Genomic DNA, 17,351 nt, shown 5'->3' with positions numbered 1-17,351 from the left:
TTAATTCAAAGTTTTATCATTGCATTTACAGTTTAAAGAATAAAACAAAACCAAATAAAATATTATTAACAGGTTACCCATAGACTAAACAGAGCATTGTTAATTATTTTTTAAATTTTAATTAATAATGGCAATACGTGATATGACCGACAGGATATCAAAATTATTTTTTCATATAGCAAGGAGTCTGATTGATAGCCATTTTGAAGAGCCTTTTGTTGGTGTTTTGTGAATGTTTTTGATTAAATTTCACAATATTTAAAGATTATTAGTGTTATATCATAGAAAACAAAATATTATAAACCTATATCATTTCACCAAAGCGTGTATTTTGATAGTGTTGTTTGTTTGGTCAACGCATTGTGAAAAAAAGGAACCGGAAAGAAACTTGTCGCATTATGTTCTTATTTTAACGTTTGGGAAAATAAATAGTTTTGTAACAGTGAAAAGTGTCAGTTTGTTAATTTAGTGTAATTGATGTTGGAGAAAGGATTATTTACGTCGCGTGTATTTGTTCACTACGTAAATTTAGATTGCCACAAGATGGCCGCCATCGTATGCCCGCTCTGCCAAAACCCGCTTGTGAGGCCCGATGTGTCATCGACAGGCGAGCGCTTTGCGGATATGCTGTAAATTAGCGTCTCGCGTCGCGGCTGACCACCGCGGCAGCTTTCGGCGGGGTTCCATTCTGTAAAATGGAATTTCGCTCGAGGCGCCAAAATATGATGGGTGTTGACACATCTCGATCAGCAAAACCGTACCGTTACTCAGACGGCTCTAAGAAATAATATTTGACAAAGATGACCGATCCGGACGAAGTAGGGAAAGACGAGTGGAAGCGATGGATACTCGAGGCGATACATAAGATACGGTCGCAGAAACAGAGGCCAAGTGTGGAGCGAATATGTCATGCAATAAGACAACACCACAACTATCACGAAGATGTGGTGTCCGAGCGCCTGGAGCGGGCAGTAAGGGAGGGTACTGTTCTAAAGGTGTACAATAAGGGACAAAGCTCGTACAAGGACCCAGGAGGGTTGCAGAGTAGGATATTAAAAATCGGGCCCGATGTGGATATTTCGCGGGCGGTGGCAAAAGCGGTGCGGGAGCTAGGGGAGAGGGATGGCTCGAGTCTGAAGAGCATCGAGAGATATCTGCGGCAAGCATACCAGCTGACAGTGGACTCTGGTGCAGATGTGAGGACTCTGCTGCGTGCAGCGGCGAAGCGTGCCGTAGCGCGGGGACTGGTGACGCATCATGCGGGGAACTATAGGGCTACTGAGAGGCCCTTGACTTCAACAGACCGTCCTCATAAGCAACGAATAAAGTCATTTCCAGATACTCCAGATAAGGTACTGTATCTTTTTATTTTGTAAACAAACAAATATTGTTTGTAAATAAAGGCAATTTTTTTCTCATTGAAAAATGAATGGCAAGTTCAATTTCAAGGTTAACGACCTTTACAAATCTGAGGAAGTTGTACTGATGTAATTAAATGTGAGTAAAATATTTAAAAATATAGAAGTAAACAAATTTCTTGTTGATTGTAATACAATTTATATGATTTATAATATACAATTGAAAATATGGTGATTATTTTTACTTACATTTAAATATTAACATAATTTATTTTTATCTAGTAAGGATATATTTTAACATAATAATCCAAATCAATCTTCATACTTTCAACCTTAGTGTTTTATAATTCAATTAATTTCTATTTCAAGATAAAAATTAAAAACAAACAGAGGGATATTTCAAGATGTGTTCAACTTGAAATTTCACTTGCTAAAACTTAAATCAAGTTTTCTATCACTCGTAAATACTTTTTAAATTAATTAGGTCCATGTGCAATTTTTTAAAACTACTGTATTTTTTTTTAAATTGGTTTTGTTTTCATTTAACAATGCGTTGATAAATCTAATTTACATACACAATATATTGTGACTAACTTTTTTTTTGTTTGTTTTTCATTAATTTATTATTTACATCTCTAACACTATGACTTTTATACCCATTGGAAACTAGAGTATGTAGAATATCTAATCTTCTTACACTAAGGATAAATAATAAATTATTAATGCAGACAACAACTGTATCATTTTCTTTTCTATTCTATTTGACATGTCTTAACATTGGTGCATATTAAGGTGGATTCGGAAGAGGAATTGTCATCATCGCCATCACCTCCTCAATTCTTAACAGTTAGTCCTTAACTTGTATTGTATATTAGTCTGCTGCTCCCAGACTTAGACTGACCCGTCATATGAACAAAGCATGTTGTGTAAACAGTCTTACTGTGAGTTTTCACTGCAGATGCACCTGTATAAAAGTTTACTGTTATCCTTGGAGTTATTTGTGAAAAAAATAGAATATTTTAGACAGGTGTGTCAGCAGGTGTGATAAATGGAAACTTTTTAAGTATGCATGATTCTGTAACGCTTTCTTGACTGCTTCTTTGTTTATGTATTGGTGATATACTATATTTATAGGTTTATAAGTTTAAAAATACTTATGTTATATTATAGTTCTTATTAGAGTACTATTTGTGTAAAGTTTTGGTGATATATCTATTTATGTTGGGGAAATAACAAGATATTGCATGTTTCTGAAAAATAGAGTACTAAAAGCTGTATCTAGCATAGGAATTAGTTTATCAAACTATGGTTGGTTGTCTACAATAAATAATCGTTTTTTTTATATAATTGATGCTTTAAAGTCTTCATCTTTTTCTCCCACTATAATGTGATCTTCAAAAATAAAAGTTTAATCCACAACAAGCGTAAACATGCATGTATTTGTTAGTACTGGCATTTAATATAAAACTTTTAACCATGACACATATGAATAGTTTTGTTTTCTTCCAGAAGCAAAGTCATGGTGGAGTGCCGGTATGCACCGAGTGTCTCGGAACGGATGTGAGGAACCGCCTGGGAGCAGCGGAGGATCTCATCTGCTGCTACCAGTGCAAGTCCTATGCACATCCAACCTGCCTTGATCTACTGGATCATGTCAGCTTACCTGTGGTGAAGGTATGCAAATATTTTTACTTATGGATATCTTAAAACTGTGTTCAGAATTTTAATAATATTTATTGCTTTTTATCCATATATAAATAATACATCTCTAAATAGGCTATTGATTACACTGGATATAGGCAATAATGAAATATGAACTAGAAAAGCCTAATACTAGTGTAGACTCGATTTTATAAAGTGATGTTGGTTGCAGAGCGTGCGGTGGTCGTGCGGCGAGTGCGCGCGGTGTGCGGCGTGCGGCGCGCGCGGCCAGTGGGCGGCGCGGTGCGGGGCGTGCGCGCGCCACGCCCACCCGCGCTGCCGCCCGCCGCCCTGCCGCTGCCGTCCGCCGCCTACGCCCGACAACAGGTACCATAACAACTTTATTTTATACTTATCTGAACAGTTTTGAAATTTAATTTTAATACTAATTACCACTTTTCTGCTTCATAGGTCGACAGTGAGTGGTACGCCGAAGAAGCGGAAGCAGAAAGCGGCGCTGCGGCGGATCGAGTCGGAGGACGAACCATCGGACGGTAATGAATCGCCGGCGTACGCCCGTCTCCCGCCCGAACAGAGAATGTCGAAGGAGAAACAAAAGTTTTTCAGATTCTCAGCGTTCAATCTCGTCAAGCGTCGCCGTTGCAGGGGTTCCTCTAGCGAGTGGGAGGGCTGGGAGGGCCGCTCGCGCTGGGGTGGGGTTAGGGTAACCCGGGTGCAGCGTGTCGAGCTCCATCTGGAGAGGCGAGGCGACACTCCCTCCGACGCCGACGAGTCCTCCACCGATTCGGAGCCCTCGGAGCCGCCACTACTGCGCGCCTTGCAGGCCTACGTACCTCCCGCGCCCCCTCCGAAGCCTCACGTTCCGACGATCTTTGAGCGCCTAGCCACGGATTCGGGACCTGGTGGAGTCTGGGGATTTGCCGCCGAAGCTCAGAAGCAACGCGATAATGCTGTACCCTCGACCAGCCCTCGAGAGAACACTGTGCCCTCCCCGCGTCTCAATGTACATCCCGAAGAAACGAAGCCGGCCGCAAACGTCACGGATCGACGTCGGCGGCGCAGCAGATGCGGCGACAGATTGCTGACTACCCTTTTCGACGGCCTTTCTGAGTTTTACTCTGTACGCACCGCCTCTCGCTCACAATCGCGACATCGGACCGAGAGGAGCAAGGATACTGAAGACCGACAGGTTCTCAAGGAGACGAGGAGCACATTCAAACGCTACCAGGCGACGCTCAAACGCGAGCAACCGGAGACTCAGAGAAGGAGCCCATCAAGGCCGAGGACGAGTCCCGAGAGGGCGGCGAGTCCCCGCGATGTGGCGGGTGTGACAGAAGTGTGCGGTGTGGGCGGTGTGGCCGGTGTGGACGATGTGAGCGAGGTGGGAGGCGTGAGGGAAGTGAGTGCGTCGCAGCTGGTGCGGTGCGCGGCGATGAGCAAAGAGTGCCTATCGGCGGCGGAGGCCGACAAACTGTACCGAGGGCTCGCGATGGCGGCTCGGCCAGCGGGCGGAGACCGGCCGGCCACCAATCAGACGGGTAAGATCGGTTCGTGAGGTGCGGTGAAAGTGTCGTGGTGGATCTGACCGTCTCGCTCTGATTGATGGCCGGCGCTCCGCCGTCTCTCTCGCGTTCGTTCGCGTTCGTTTCTCTTACGAATCTCTGTTCGGTGCCGGGTGAGTGAGGCCGAATGTTCGGTGCGCAGTTTTCCAGTCGGACACCGAGCGCCGATGACAATCCATTTGTTATTCGGGTATCGGCAGTATCCACACATGCACTTTCGCTCGCGCTTCTGTCCGTCGGAGCGTGTTTGTCGCTCGCTCGCTTACGTGTGCGTAACTTGTCTTGTCCCAACTCCTTCCTCTGTGTCTCTATCATGAACCGATTACGGTGAAGCCTAAACGGGTAGGTAATGTGTTTAACCGTTTTTTGGTTTTTGATTTATGAAAGAGTTATTTTATTATTGATTTTTCTTAATTGAATGTTTGATTGATTCTGATGTTACGTTTCTCCGAGTTATTTTTTCATTTTTTATATACAATTAAAAATTTGGTCTAGAATCTAATTTTTTAGCTAAATAATTAAATGGCGCACCATAGTCTGGTTTGTTTTTGTCATTACCCTAATTTTTTATTTGCATTGCTTTGCTAGTCAAAAGAAATACTTTCGACCATTTAAGCTAACAGCTTGTTATGAATTCCAGATGGCATGCGGTTGCCGGCCGGGGTGACGGAGGCGGATGCGGAGCTATTCGCGCAGGCCCGGCTGAGCGCGGGCGCTGTGCCAGGCGCGGAGGCGGAGCCCGCGCCCACTCCCGCCACGCCCCACACGACCGCGGCCACGCCCCACGTGCCCCACGCCCCTCACACGCCTCACGCGCCCCCCGCCCCGCGCTGTCCCTCCGCCATCGAGTTCGGCCAGTGGGAGATCGAGACATGGTACTCCAGTCCCTTCCCACAGGAGTATGCGAGGTATGTCAACTAAATTAACGAATAACTAGCGAGTAATGTTAATAAAATTTAATGTCTACTATTTTGTAATTCTTGGTTCTAAAAAAGGTTGTTTACATTATTTCAGATTACCAAAACTATTTCTTTGCGAATTCTGCTTGAAGTACGCGAAGAGTCGTGCGGTGCTGATGCGGCACCTCGACAAGTGCCTGTGGCGACATCCGCCCGCCACGGAGATCTACCGGTGCGGGGACATCTCCGTGTTCGAAGTGGACGGCAACGCTAACAAAATCTACTGTCAGAACCTCTGTCTGCTCGCTAAACTGTTTTTAGACCATAAGACGCTCTACTACGACGTGGAACCTTTTTTGTTCTACGTACTGACAAAGAACGACAGCAAAGGGTGCCATTTGGTTGGCTATTTTTCTAAGGAGAAGCATTGTCAGCAGAAATACAACGTGTCCTGTATAATGACGATGCCGCAGTATCAGCGGCAAGGCTACGGGAGATTCCTCATCCATTTTAGTGAGTGGTGGAATCTTTTTTCATATCTTTCAATAGACAACAATGAAATTTATTAATATATTCCCTTTATACTTTAAATAAGATTTGATGTTAAATTTCTTTTGGCAGGTTATTTACTATCGAAAGAAGAAGGACAACCGGGCACACCGGAAAAACCGTTGTCGGATTTAGGAAGAGTCTCCTATCATGCATATTGGAAGTCTGTGATTCTCGAGTATCTATACGATCACAAAGACAAGTCGTTCACTTTCGAGGACATCGCATTGACGACAGGAATGCATATGAACGACATTGGAGTAACCTTCCAGTTGCTCGGCTTTGTAAGATACGTACCCGATAATGACTCGATGAAATTAGGTATCTGCGTTGACTGGAATAGAGTTGAAAATCACACAAAGAAAGTAAGAAGCAAGCCAAGACTTGAAATCGACCCTGAATGTTTAAGATGGACTCCTCTATTGGCACCAACAGTGAATCCGTTCAGATCACCAGAGGAAGGGTCGGGTGATCAAGAAACGGAGAACGACGAGACTGAAATGAAAACTGAAAGCGAAGAAACCGCAACAGAATCTGAGCCTACCACAAATAAGTCGGAAGTGAAATCCAAATCCGAAAAAGATTTGGAACCAGTCGAGGTGACATCTTCTGGTAGGAGACGAACGCGGCCGCTTAAATATAGTGAATCGACTTATCAAACCACTCCTACTATTAATGATGGTGCTCGTAAAAGGAAACGGGATGTCATTCGTAAAATCTCTGAAAGTAATAATGAGGAGGAAAAAAGTAAGGATGACGATACATCAAGATTTCAAAGAAGCAACAGCATCGCTCGTAGATCTTCTCGAGCCGCACAGATCAGACTCAATAACACGAGCAGCATACAAAGGAGCAGGCGGCGGAGCGTCAAGGAACTTTCCTATGCATCTGACAGCCAGGAAAGTCAAGAGAGTATGGAAAATGAAATTAACGATATTCCAGTTGTTAACACAGAAAAGGCTAAAACGAAAAGAAAACTTGCATGGCGTGGCCGGCAGACTAAGCGACAAAAAGTCAACCAAGCTAATACTCCTAGAAGTAGCTCACCTGAAGCAAAGAAACTTAAAATTATTGAAAATAATGAGGATGTTCCGGATCATAAAACAAACGATTCTCCAAAACGTACAAACAATATTCTATCTGAAGCTATTGAAAAACAAGACCAAGCTGTTAAAAATAGGGTCGAAGACAAAGCGGATGATAAGGGCAAGAACTCTGATGCTAGCTCAGAAGATTCGTCAGGGGAGGCCGATGACGAGATGGACGTAGAGGAAGGCGAGGACAGACAGAGTGTGGCCAGCAAGCCGGCGACGCCCCGACACTTGGAAGAGAACAGCACAGACCATCACACTAGTGACATGGAACTTGACAGCATTCACATGGACTCGCCCAAATCCATTGCTGAAAAAGATCAAGTAATAAATGAAACTTCTACTGCTGAGAAACCCAACCAAGAAGATAATACTAAGATGGAGGATGTTCCTGAAGTTAGGAAAGTAACTTCAGAGGATAAAGTAACTACATTAGTGACCAGTGAACATAAAGATGACCCAAGTAAACCAATAGAAGACAGGAATGGTAAAATAGTTGAGCCTGTAAAACCAACTCTCGACGACAAGGACACGATAGTTATTTCTGAATCAGATGACAACAACAGCCAGAGTTGTCCATTGCCTTCTCCAAAGCCTAACAATTTGCTTCCTCCGACTCATTCAAATGAGATTCAACCTCCAGTGGTTGAAGAAAGCCCGAGTCCTATGAAAGTTTTACCAGTGGTTTCCACAGAAAACTCTCATATTGTTATTGATGCTAAAATCACAGACGAAGTGCCTAATAATAGACCACCTGTTGATTTAATTGTTCCAAAAATTCATCACATTGAAACAATAGTTGTTGAAGGAGAATCAGATAACTCTACGTCACCGTCGACGACAGTTTCTCCGAAGAAAAATGAGAATTCTATTATTAGCGAGAGCAAACAAAAGAAACCGGAGGAAGAAAATAAAGAAACTGTCTCTGAGCAGAAGAAATGTGAGGTCCGGAAAGAGACAGTTATACAACATCAAGTCACTGAAGAACTTAAGCCACCAGAGAAAAAGTCTCCTAACAAAATAGAATCAATTGTACAAAATCTAGATCCTAATAGAGACTTAGTAACTAACATAAAGAAACCGGATCCACCAAAAATAGATACGATGGCAGAGCTTGAAGTGAGAAGCAAACCACAACTTCCAATGATCAGTAAGGAGAATGATTTGCCTTTCAGAAGCGATACGACCACCAGTATGAGGAAAGATGAAATTGTCATATCTAGAAATGTCGTGGAGAGTAGCATGCAGACTTACCATAATGATGTGAGCAACTCGATGACGATACAACCTATTAATACGTATTTAAATCATAGACACCCCGTCACCAAGGAGTCGCAAGGTGTACAGACAGATAAGGTTCCGCATAAGATAAACGAGCAGAACCGTATCATAAATAGTATATCTGATACTCCAATTGTTAGCAAATGTACGACAAAATTAGAGGTGCCTCATCCAATTACTTCTCCGGTAATTAATCCAGTTATACCAAAAATTCCTAATGTGACCGACATAAACTTCCTACCGCGCTGTCAGAGCGCTAACGCCGCAGTTAACCTCGGCCTGGACAGACCCGACTTGGACACGAATTATACAAACAGCAATCCATTGCATAACCCGCTGGCTGCCACTATGAATATTATACACGCTAATGCTCATGACGTTAAGAGTGATCTGAATCAGAAGCCGAGGGAGAAAAGCAAGTTACGTGATGTCAGGGTCAACTCTGCGCACAGCAAACTTGAGAAAATTGATAAGAAAACATCAAAAAACGAGACTCCCAGAAGTACGCCAGAGCTTAAAATGTTTTTTCCGGATCACAACGTCAACTCGCGAAAACCGGAGACGTCTGTCCCTATAAACGTTATAAACAGCGTCGCCGTCACCAGCAAAGCGGAAGCCAAGCCCGCTAACGAGACGCCGAAGAAACAAGATTTTTTCAAGAAGGAGAAATCGAATGCCGCCAAGTGCGACTCGAAGAATAGTTCCAATAAACATGACAAGAGTTGTCCCGTACAACTGAATCTTAAACCGGATCAAAATGATTTGAATAAAATGCTACCAAAATTTAAGTACGACAATGAGTTGGTTCCGAAAGCAGACTACACTATGAATCAGATACCAAACTATCACACCACTCACGCGCAGTATCAGTGGCCGGCCTGGGACCCGCGGCTTCAGGGCACCTGGGATCCCAACCGGTTCCTGGACATGAAGAGCAACGATAAGAACTATTTAGACAAATTTCAGGGGTTCAATCTTCCGCATTTGGATCAGATGCAAAAATCTCCCCAGAAACTTCCAAAATATGACCAGAAAGATTTCCATAACCTCGCATACGGTGCCCTGTCGAGCGGGATCTATGGGGCCACTGGATTGCCGCATTTCAAAGAGACCAAGATTCCCACGTCGAAAGCGGAGTGCGCTCAGAAATCTGAGTGCAAGCCGAGTAAACAGTCAAAAACGACGACGGCGTGCCAGACCCAATGCGACTCTAAGAAGTCTCAGGCACAGGCGCACGCGGCGGAGGCCCAGCTGAAGCAGATGATGCAACGGCAGGTAAACAAGCAACAGGAGGTGGCAACGAGCTGCGCGGAGTTCAGGCAGCAGAGTCCTCAGGTGCTGACCTCGCCCGGCTGCAAGACTCCCTTCAACCAGAACGGGCCTTGCGGTCAGGAAAAGACAGAGATCGAAAAGAAGTCTCGACAGCAATCGAAGAAGGAGGAATCGTCGAAAGACAGCAGCAAGGAGGAGATGTGCGAGGCGGTGAGCCCGGCGCTGCAGTCGATGGGCGTGTACACACCAGACTCGACGAGCAACTCGGTGCATTCGGTTCAGTACCCCGCGTGCGAGCTGGACGTGAGCCAGCTAGGGCTGGAGTCGCCCACCAGTATCGGCTCCGACCTCGCCTCGCCCTGCTCCATGATGCACATGCACCCCGCACCTAGCCCGCAGTACCCGCACTCCTCCATACACATACCCTCCATCATGGCGCAGACCAACCAGCCAGCCAAGCAGCAGAAGATTAACAATCGAAATAGGTCAGTTTCTCATTCGCTTATATGAGGACGGGAGAGGGCACTTTCCATATGCTATGTGTACTTAAATGGCAGTAGGTATTCATATTAATTTTGATCATGTGTGTTGTGTTGCAGGAGCGGTGCGCAGAGCGGGACCGGCGCGGACAGCAAGGCGCTGCGCGGTGCCGCCACTCCGCCCGCGCGCCACCGCGCCACGCCGCCACACCAGGCCCATGGTGAGCGTAACTTTACTTACGTAACATCGCTATCCGCTGATAATCAAAAACTTTTAAATATATTCTAAGAAGAGTAACAAGCATCTCATATTATTCTTGATTAACAATATACTATCCTTAAAATAATATAAACTTAAACTAGTGGTCTACTTGTGATTTGTATAGCTAATTGATGTGTCTTTTGTTTACATGTTTTTGTTTCAATATTGTGTATGTTTGTAGTAGTGTCGGGCACTAACGTGTCGTCGCTGTATGCAGGCGGCGTGGGGGGCGGGGCGATGCAAGGCGGGGGCGGGGCGGCCGCGGGTGGCGGCTACCAGGGCGGATACCTGTCCTTCCAGCAGCAACAGCAGTACCACGGCGGCTGGGCACCCTCGTGCTCGCTCACCAAGCTGCAGCAGATGGCCGAGGCGCCGCAGCACCATCCGCCGCACACGCCGCCCGCTCCCAATGCACCGCAGGTATACCACACGCACCACCATACATTGAGAAAATAGCCATAATATTATCTTTGCCTTTCATTGAAACTATAAAGCTTTCGTGGTTATTACTCAAACTTGCTTTGTGTGTGTTTAGTACGGTCAGCAGTCGGGCACGCCGCCGGGCGGGCATTACCACGCCGCCAAGTACTACACGCCCGCGCACAACCAGCTAGAGTCGCCGAGGAACGCGAGGAACGCACCCAGTACGTATTATTTGAACTTATAGAAATTGTCAACAAGTATTTGTATTTAGGAGGTATACGATCAGGTATAATTTTCCAGAATTATACATTTTGTAGTGTTCTTAGTAAATATGGTACTATGGCACTCACGCACTTTTTATCATCATAACATGACACTAGGAGTACTAATACTAATTAGTAATTTAATGTTGTTTTAAAATATCCGCAGGCAACCTGAGTCCGATGCAGCACATGCAGATGGCGCCAGGGTCGCGCATGTCTCCGAACATCAACACGCACATCATCAGCCAGTACGGGCTGAACGGGTACCGCGTGCCGCCGCAGCAGCAGTTCAACAACCTGCAGATGATGAATGTGCAGCCCGGCGTGCAGTACGGCGGCGCAGACCCGCGCGCGCAGCAACCCAATGTGTACGCGTACGCCGGCTACATAAACCCCCCGCCGCCGCCTCTCGCCATGCAGACCCTCAACTCCACCATGCGTCGGTAGCGCCCCCACACACCACGGACACAATAATAACTATCTTTATGTATCTATCAAAGATATTTGGATATATATATTTTATATTTTCGTCTTCATTTGGATGATCACTTTTTGGAGGAATCACACATTGAAGTTAAATCCCTTTTAAATGTTAGTTCCGAGACATTTTATTACTTAATATTTTATTTAAATGAATAACTGAAATTTATTGTCCAAAAACTCAAAATAACCTAAAGGGATAAATGTACATTTTCAAAGACTTAAGTATTTATTTATGGATCTTGTGATGAAGTGTTTAACATTATGTTTGTGTAGTGATATTGGTGCGTATTGTGAACATTGGTGAAGTGCTATACACAAGTCTACAGTGCCCGCTGACACTCAAACCTGACCAAAAACAACGGATTGTATTATAGTTTAAGGCATAGTACAAATAATGGTAAAGCTTTTGTTAAAATTAATTTGTACATAAAAATTTTTGATTAACACATAACACCACTTTGGTTGCCTTAACGCCCGAGCGAGCAGAGCCGTGCGAGAGCTCTGTCCTGTGGGAACTTTACATCACAAATTATTGTGCAATTAGTGAAAGATAGTTCAGACAATAACAGCAATGTCACTCCGAATACGCCTGATGTAGCCAATGTATGAATAAACATCGATTTTTGAGTGCTGGTTCTGTGGATATTTGTTGGCTGCCCGAAAGGCAACTGTTGCATTGCTGTTATTCTAAACTAACTTTCCATCTTAGTCTACATAGATGATGGAATATCTGTATTTTGTTATCTTATTAGTGATATTAACATCACAATAAGGACTGTGTGCTTGTTTTACACATAAATACGTACTGTTATATATATGGCAGCTTTTGTATATCTCGTGTTGAGAGACCCCATATCTCCTCATTCTTATGTCCATTTCGAAGCTGAGTAAAGTACAAAATTTCATATAAATTGTATTTGATACTGTTTGTAATTGGGTGAGGATAGTGTAAGGTGTAGTGCAATAAGTGTATTCTACGAGAGTTTTGTATCGGAGGAAGAGGGACACCCTAATGTGATAGTCTATCAAGTGAAGTGCAGTAGGGCGCGTGCGGGGACCTCGCCGCGTATACAAAGAGATATATATATACAGCATTGATAAGTTAAATCCTGTTAGTCTGATGTTTTCGTTTCCACTGTAAAAACACATGTACAAAAACATCAAATTCTATTTGACATAATTAATATGTTTTTGAAAGAGTTTTGACAGTGAAAACCTTAAGGAACAACATGTAAATATTATCAAATTTGTAACTAATTATTTATTCAGATCATTGAATCATCATTTCATTTGTCAGCTGCCATCAATTTATAAAAATGTCGTCGGCATAACTAATATTGTTAAACAGATTTTGTATTATATATTTATGAAAAACAAGGTTGGCTGTTGATTAAGAATTGAGGCAAACACTTTGCTTATGGTGGTATATCTCTTTGTGCACGCTGCGTTGCATCGGACCTGAAATCATAATAATTTCCAAAGAAACAATTAAGTATTAAGTGTTTGAATTATGTTGCGAGGGCAATCATCTTGAATATGTCCAAATTGTAGATTTGATGTGAATTTATTTGGGACCTCTCGGCACCTATCTGTATATCCTGTTTGCGGACGCGAGACCTTGTTTGTGTACATTTCTCTGTACAGTCGTTTTAATATTATTTTCGTTATAAGTTTCGTCTGTTCTTTGAAGTGCCTCATCTCCTGTATGCTTAATTTCTATGTAAGATATTGTAAATGGAATGCTTTTACTTAATGAAGGCTGTATACATACACGAGTAGGGTATTTGTATATGATGACGTCACATCGCAGCCGCCCCCTCCCGCGCCCCTCCCGGCGGGTGGTGGGCCGCCCAGCGGACGGTTTTAATTTAATTTTTTTAAACTTTTTGTATTCTTATTTTTTTTATAATGAAATAGCTTTTAATTGTTTTACGTTACAGCTAGTTAGTATATGTAAGGTTCGTTTAATTATGTTGGTGTTATCGCAGTTAATTTATTGCCAAATGTTGGACGGACCAGCGGCGCGCCGGCGTCGCTCCGGGGCCGCGGCGCGTATTCTCCAAGATCTGCTCCTCTAAGGTTATGAATGTTATTTGTTACTAATGTGTAGAATATGAAATATTGTAAATATTTTTAACAATAAGATACTTGTAGCAGGTGTTATTACACAAAATATAATTTTGTGAAAAAAGTGTGCAGTTTTATTATAAACCTAATTATTTGCTATTTTTTTTAGTGATTTATAACTTGTATTAGAACTGTATATCAGACTTTATAAAAAGTGGAAGAAAGAAACTTTTTTAAAAACAAAAGAAAATATAATAAAGGTTGAATAGCTTCAATATTTACAAATACATTACATTTAAAGTATAAATAATATGTATTTACAAAACATAAAAACAATAAAAAAAATCATTATCACATTCATAAGAACCTCAAATTTTACTAATATAAAAACTAAAGAATTTATTTAACAAAATAAAAAATATACACAAGCTAATGAAATAAAACTTTGGAATGGGCGGGAAACTAGGAATATTAATGTTAAATTGCACAACTGTAACACTTTTATTAAAACATGCCTTTGTTACTTCATAGAGAATGAGAAATTTTAAAACAGTGGAAATGTGCATTAATCACTTCGTAACAAACTCTTCACTGTTAGTTCATTAAGTTCATATTCTGGCGATTTTTTTAAATTATTAAATAAGTTTATTTCTGCTTAAATACAAGCACGCTTTTCAACATTATAATTACAAAGATATCATAGTTAAGCCAATTTGAGTACAATTTGTAGTTAATAAAGTTCTAATAAGCATAGTTCAATGAAACATCTGACACTAAGAATTCTATTGCCAGTTACATTTTGGGTTGGGTTTAGTGCTATATTATTTATACAAAACAATATTATTTAAATGTACAGTTATTATAAATTGGTTGTATATGATGACGACAAGTATTTATGTTGATGGAAACTTTCTACATCCTATATTTACAATGGCACAATGACCAATCATTTGGTAGAAGATGGCAAGCATTGATTTACTTGACTATTTAACTACTTTTATGATTTTATTACTTAATACTTAAAAAATATAATTTAAAACATCAATTAATATCCAATTGATTTCACATATATTTTCCATACATATACTATTGTCTCTTTTTATATTAAATAGTTATTGTATAAAATATTTCCATGGATTAAGCTGGTTTTAGTCACATTACCAGCTTGAAGCTAGCAGCCTGCGGTCAGTAGACCATCCTTTAATCGTAAACATGAGTGAATATTATAAAATATACATTGAATGCAATTAGTAAAAATGCTAATTTATTTATTTACCAAACCTTGCCATTATATTAATAAGTTAAAAAAACTTTGATTTCAAGAAATTTTTATGTTATTATTTTGGTAAAGTCAACTCATAGTTATCTTTATATAACAACTAGCTATCGCCCGCGACTCTGTCCTCGCAGGATTAAAAATAGATGTTGGTCGATTCTCAGACCTACTCAATATGCAATATATCACAAAATTTCATGAAAACCAGTCAAGCCGTTTCGGAGGAGTATGGGAACGAAAATTTTATATATACGATGTAGGTAAAAATTTGTAATTGTTATTGTGAAATAATATTCTTAACATTATTGTTATTATTACAAATAAATGTATTTTAATAAATAAACAAATTATGTATAAACATGTGATGTTCTTTAGGTATTTTAAAGAATTAATTTAAATAGACTTTCCTATTGGATTTTGTTTGACCTGAAACTGGCTATTCCCACTTATACTATTCATTTATATTCTAAAATTACCATCAAAATACCAACAACTTTTTCAGCACAACCATTACATGTTTCTTTTTTTAAATTTGCACATAAATTGGCACAGGCACCGGATCCACTGGTCTTCTGTCCAAGTGGACCTTGTTTCTCATCAGTCGGAGACTGTTCTCTGTCACTTTGGTGCAGCCGCGGATTAGAAGGCCTTCTAGCTTGGGGCAGTGGAGTGCCAGTGCTCTGGAATTATGATATTTTTACAATAAATTATTATGCACTAAGAAATGTAAAATTTCAAAAATGAAATCTTTTGTTTATTACCTCACTCCTTTATCAGTTATTTCACAACAACCTCCTAAATTTAGAAGCTTCAGAGACTTGCTGTACTTTGATATAGTGTACAGGCATTTGTCTGTCACCTGCTTGTTGCCTTCCAAGTTCAGAGTCTTTATCTCTCGGAACTTCTTTATAAAAATTAAAATGCAGCTCTCCGATATGGCAATACAGAAAGCCAAGTCGACATCCTCTAGTTTACTTTGATGGAGAGCCAACGCTTCTATAGCTCCTGTAGTCAACCACGAACATCGCGCAAGTTTCAGTATTCTTAAATTATTGCAATGTAGAATAACAGGCTGCAAGCATTTTGCAGACAAATTCTTGCACTGACTTAGATTCAAACTTTCTATATCGTGGTTTTTACGCAACATCGGGATCAATTCATTGTCGCTTATCGAGTGACATCGACTCAAATTCAATAAATTTAAGCGCGTACAAGTGTTAGCAAAAACCTGAAAATGTACCAAAATTTTAAAGTAATATTTGTTTAGAAATTGTATATGTTTTCCTGATTAATGCTTACATTGAACGTGTGCGGGGAGAAGCCTTTATTCATTAGTTTTAATGATTTCAACTTTGCAAAATACATATCTATTATTTGAAGACAAGTTCGCGAAACACAACGAAAATTAAAACATTCACGGATAGTCAAAAATGGTATTACTTTGGCCACTAATATATCTTCCCAGTACAAATCAAATATATGAGTATTTCTTTTCATAGTCATTGCTTTTCATTTCCGTGAAAATCTTTGAATATTTTCATTTACATCCTCCATTTGACATAAACGTCAATGTTGTTTTGATTTATTATTTTGACATTAATTGAACGTTTTAAAACATGCATGAGATTAATCAAATGCAAAAATACGAATACATTTTCTTTTCAATAATTTCTACAAAACTAAAGTAAAATCTCCACAATTGTTTTAGACATCTATACTAATAATATATAGATGAAAGAGTTGTTCGTTTGTTTGCATGCATTGACTAGGCTCCAAAGCTACCGAACCGATTCGAAAAATTGTGTTACTGTTGAGAATTTCCACTATCCCCTAGTGAAATATTCTACATATAACTATTACTATTTTTTTAATTCGTCCCGGTTGAAGTTCCAGGTATTTGTTATAATATCCCGGGTAAGTTTTCCACGAGTTTGGTGAGTCCACAAATGCATCAAACGTTTTATTTCATAGTCCATTAATTTACATAAATATCCCTGTGATTCCTCTCTCCATCGTGAATTCCTTCGTTAAATTATATAAAATATATAGAATAACTAAAAATGTACACGAAAATTATCTTTAAGGCTTCTTAGTAAATGGATTTCGAATTGCGGTTTAAGTGGAAACTTGAAGGTCCTTCCGGATGTTACTTATCCTAAATGGCTACTTAAGTATCAAGATGATGGAGTCCGATGGTTAATTTTAGCTTTTCACGTTTAAAGTGTAGCAATATCGTAACTGAATAACTAAAAATTTTAAAGACTTATAAAAAAATCTACAGTCGAATGTAACAATTTGAATAAAAAATATGTTTCGGCGCAAATTCCTGAAAACTTCTCCATCCGCCTTTAGATTATTCACATAATCGTTTTATTTTTAAAAACAAGCCCTTAAAAAGGGTACGCGAGTATCCGAGATTGTAAT

At 40.7% G+C, this 17,351-nt stretch overlaps 3 protein-coding genes across 4 annotated transcripts; 2 read left to right on the top strand and 1 right to left on the bottom strand.

Moving 5' to 3' along the window:
* The first annotated feature begins 191 nt into the window (after window positions 1-191).
* Window positions 192-3,429, top strand: LOC106116902 (histone acetyltransferase KAT6B-like). Its single transcript, XM_013310961.1, has 3 exons — window positions 192-1,352; window positions 2,868-3,032; window positions 3,232-3,429. The coding sequence occupies exons 1-3, from the start codon at window positions 801-803 to the stop codon at window positions 3,427-3,429; spliced, it is 915 nt and encodes a 304-aa protein (XP_013166415.1). The 5' UTR covers window positions 192-800.
* On the top strand, window positions 3,348-13,769 carry enok (histone acetyltransferase enoki mushroom). Its single transcript, XM_013311005.1, has 9 exons — window positions 3,348-3,386; window positions 3,471-4,558; window positions 5,223-5,490; window positions 5,597-5,994; window positions 6,103-10,159; window positions 10,274-10,374; window positions 10,597-10,835; window positions 10,951-11,059; window positions 11,268-13,769. Exons 2-9 carry the CDS (start codon window positions 3,598-3,600, stop codon window positions 11,546-11,548), a joined length of 6,414 nt encoding a protein of 2,137 aa, XP_013166459.1. The 5' UTR covers window positions 3,348-3,386; window positions 3,471-3,597; the 3' UTR covers window positions 11,549-13,769.
* Window positions 13,770-15,270: 1,501 nt separating this feature from the next.
* jet (F-box and leucine rich repeat protein jetlag) lies at window positions 15,271-16,480 on the bottom strand. 2 transcript variants are annotated; one of them, XM_013311027.1, is made up of 3 exons: window positions 16,227-16,480; window positions 15,689-16,155; window positions 15,271-15,607 (listed from the first exon to the last, which is right to left on the bottom strand). In XM_013311027.1, exons 1-3 carry the CDS (start codon window positions 16,428-16,430, stop codon window positions 15,454-15,456), a joined length of 825 nt encoding a protein of 274 aa, XP_013166481.1. In that variant the 5' UTR covers window positions 16,431-16,480; the 3' UTR covers window positions 15,271-15,453. The 2 variants fall into 2 exon arrangements, with proteins under 2 accessions (XP_013166481.1, XP_013166482.1); XM_013311028.1 differs by having other exon boundaries at window positions 16,368-16,480.
* Between the last annotated feature and the right edge of the window lie 871 nt (window positions 16,481-17,351).

The sequence above is a fragment of the Papilio xuthus genome, unplaced genomic scaffold (assembly GCF_000836235.2).
Source record: "Papilio xuthus unplaced genomic scaffold, Pxut_1.1 DF827680.1, whole genome shotgun sequence".
NCBI classification, from domain to species: Eukaryota; Metazoa; Arthropoda; class Insecta; order Lepidoptera; family Papilionidae; genus Papilio; species Papilio xuthus.
Note: the sequence above shows the minus strand (reverse complement) of the source record. Positions and strands in the feature narration are given on the sequence as shown.

Coding starts and splice junctions, on each gene's coding strand:
- LOC106116902 (XM_013310961.1), top strand. CDS start 801: ATGACCGATCCGGACGAAGTAGGGAAAGACGAGTGGAAGCGATGGATA. Junction 1,353..2,867: donor TTCCAGATACTCCAGATAAG/GTACTGTATCTT, acceptor GTTTTCTTCCAG/AAGCAAAGTCATGGTGGAGT. Junction 3,033..3,231: donor TCAGCTTACCTGTGGTGAAG/GTATGCAAATAT, acceptor TGTTGGTTGCAG/AGCGTGCGGTGGTCGTGCGG.
- enok (XM_013311005.1), top strand. CDS start 3,598: ATGTCGAAGGAGAAACAAAAGTTTTTCAGATTCTCAGCGTTCAATCTC. Junction 5,995..6,102: donor GAGATTCCTCATCCATTTTA/GTGAGTGGTGGA, acceptor TTCTTTTGGCAG/GTTATTTACTATCGAAAGAA. Junction 10,375..10,596: donor GCCGCCACACCAGGCCCATG/GTGAGCGTAACT, acceptor GTATGTTTGTAG/TAGTGTCGGGCACTAACGTG.
- jet (XM_013311027.1), bottom strand. CDS start 16,430: ATGACTATGAAAAGAAATACTCATATATTTGATTTGTACTGGGAAGAT. Junction 16,156..16,226: donor TCTCCCCGCACACGTTCAAT/GTAAGCATTAAT, acceptor GTACATTTTCAG/GTTTTTGCTAACACTTGTAC. Junction 15,608..15,688: donor ATAACTGATAAAGGAGTGAG/GTAATAAACAAA, acceptor TCATAATTCCAG/AGCACTGGCACTCCACTGCC.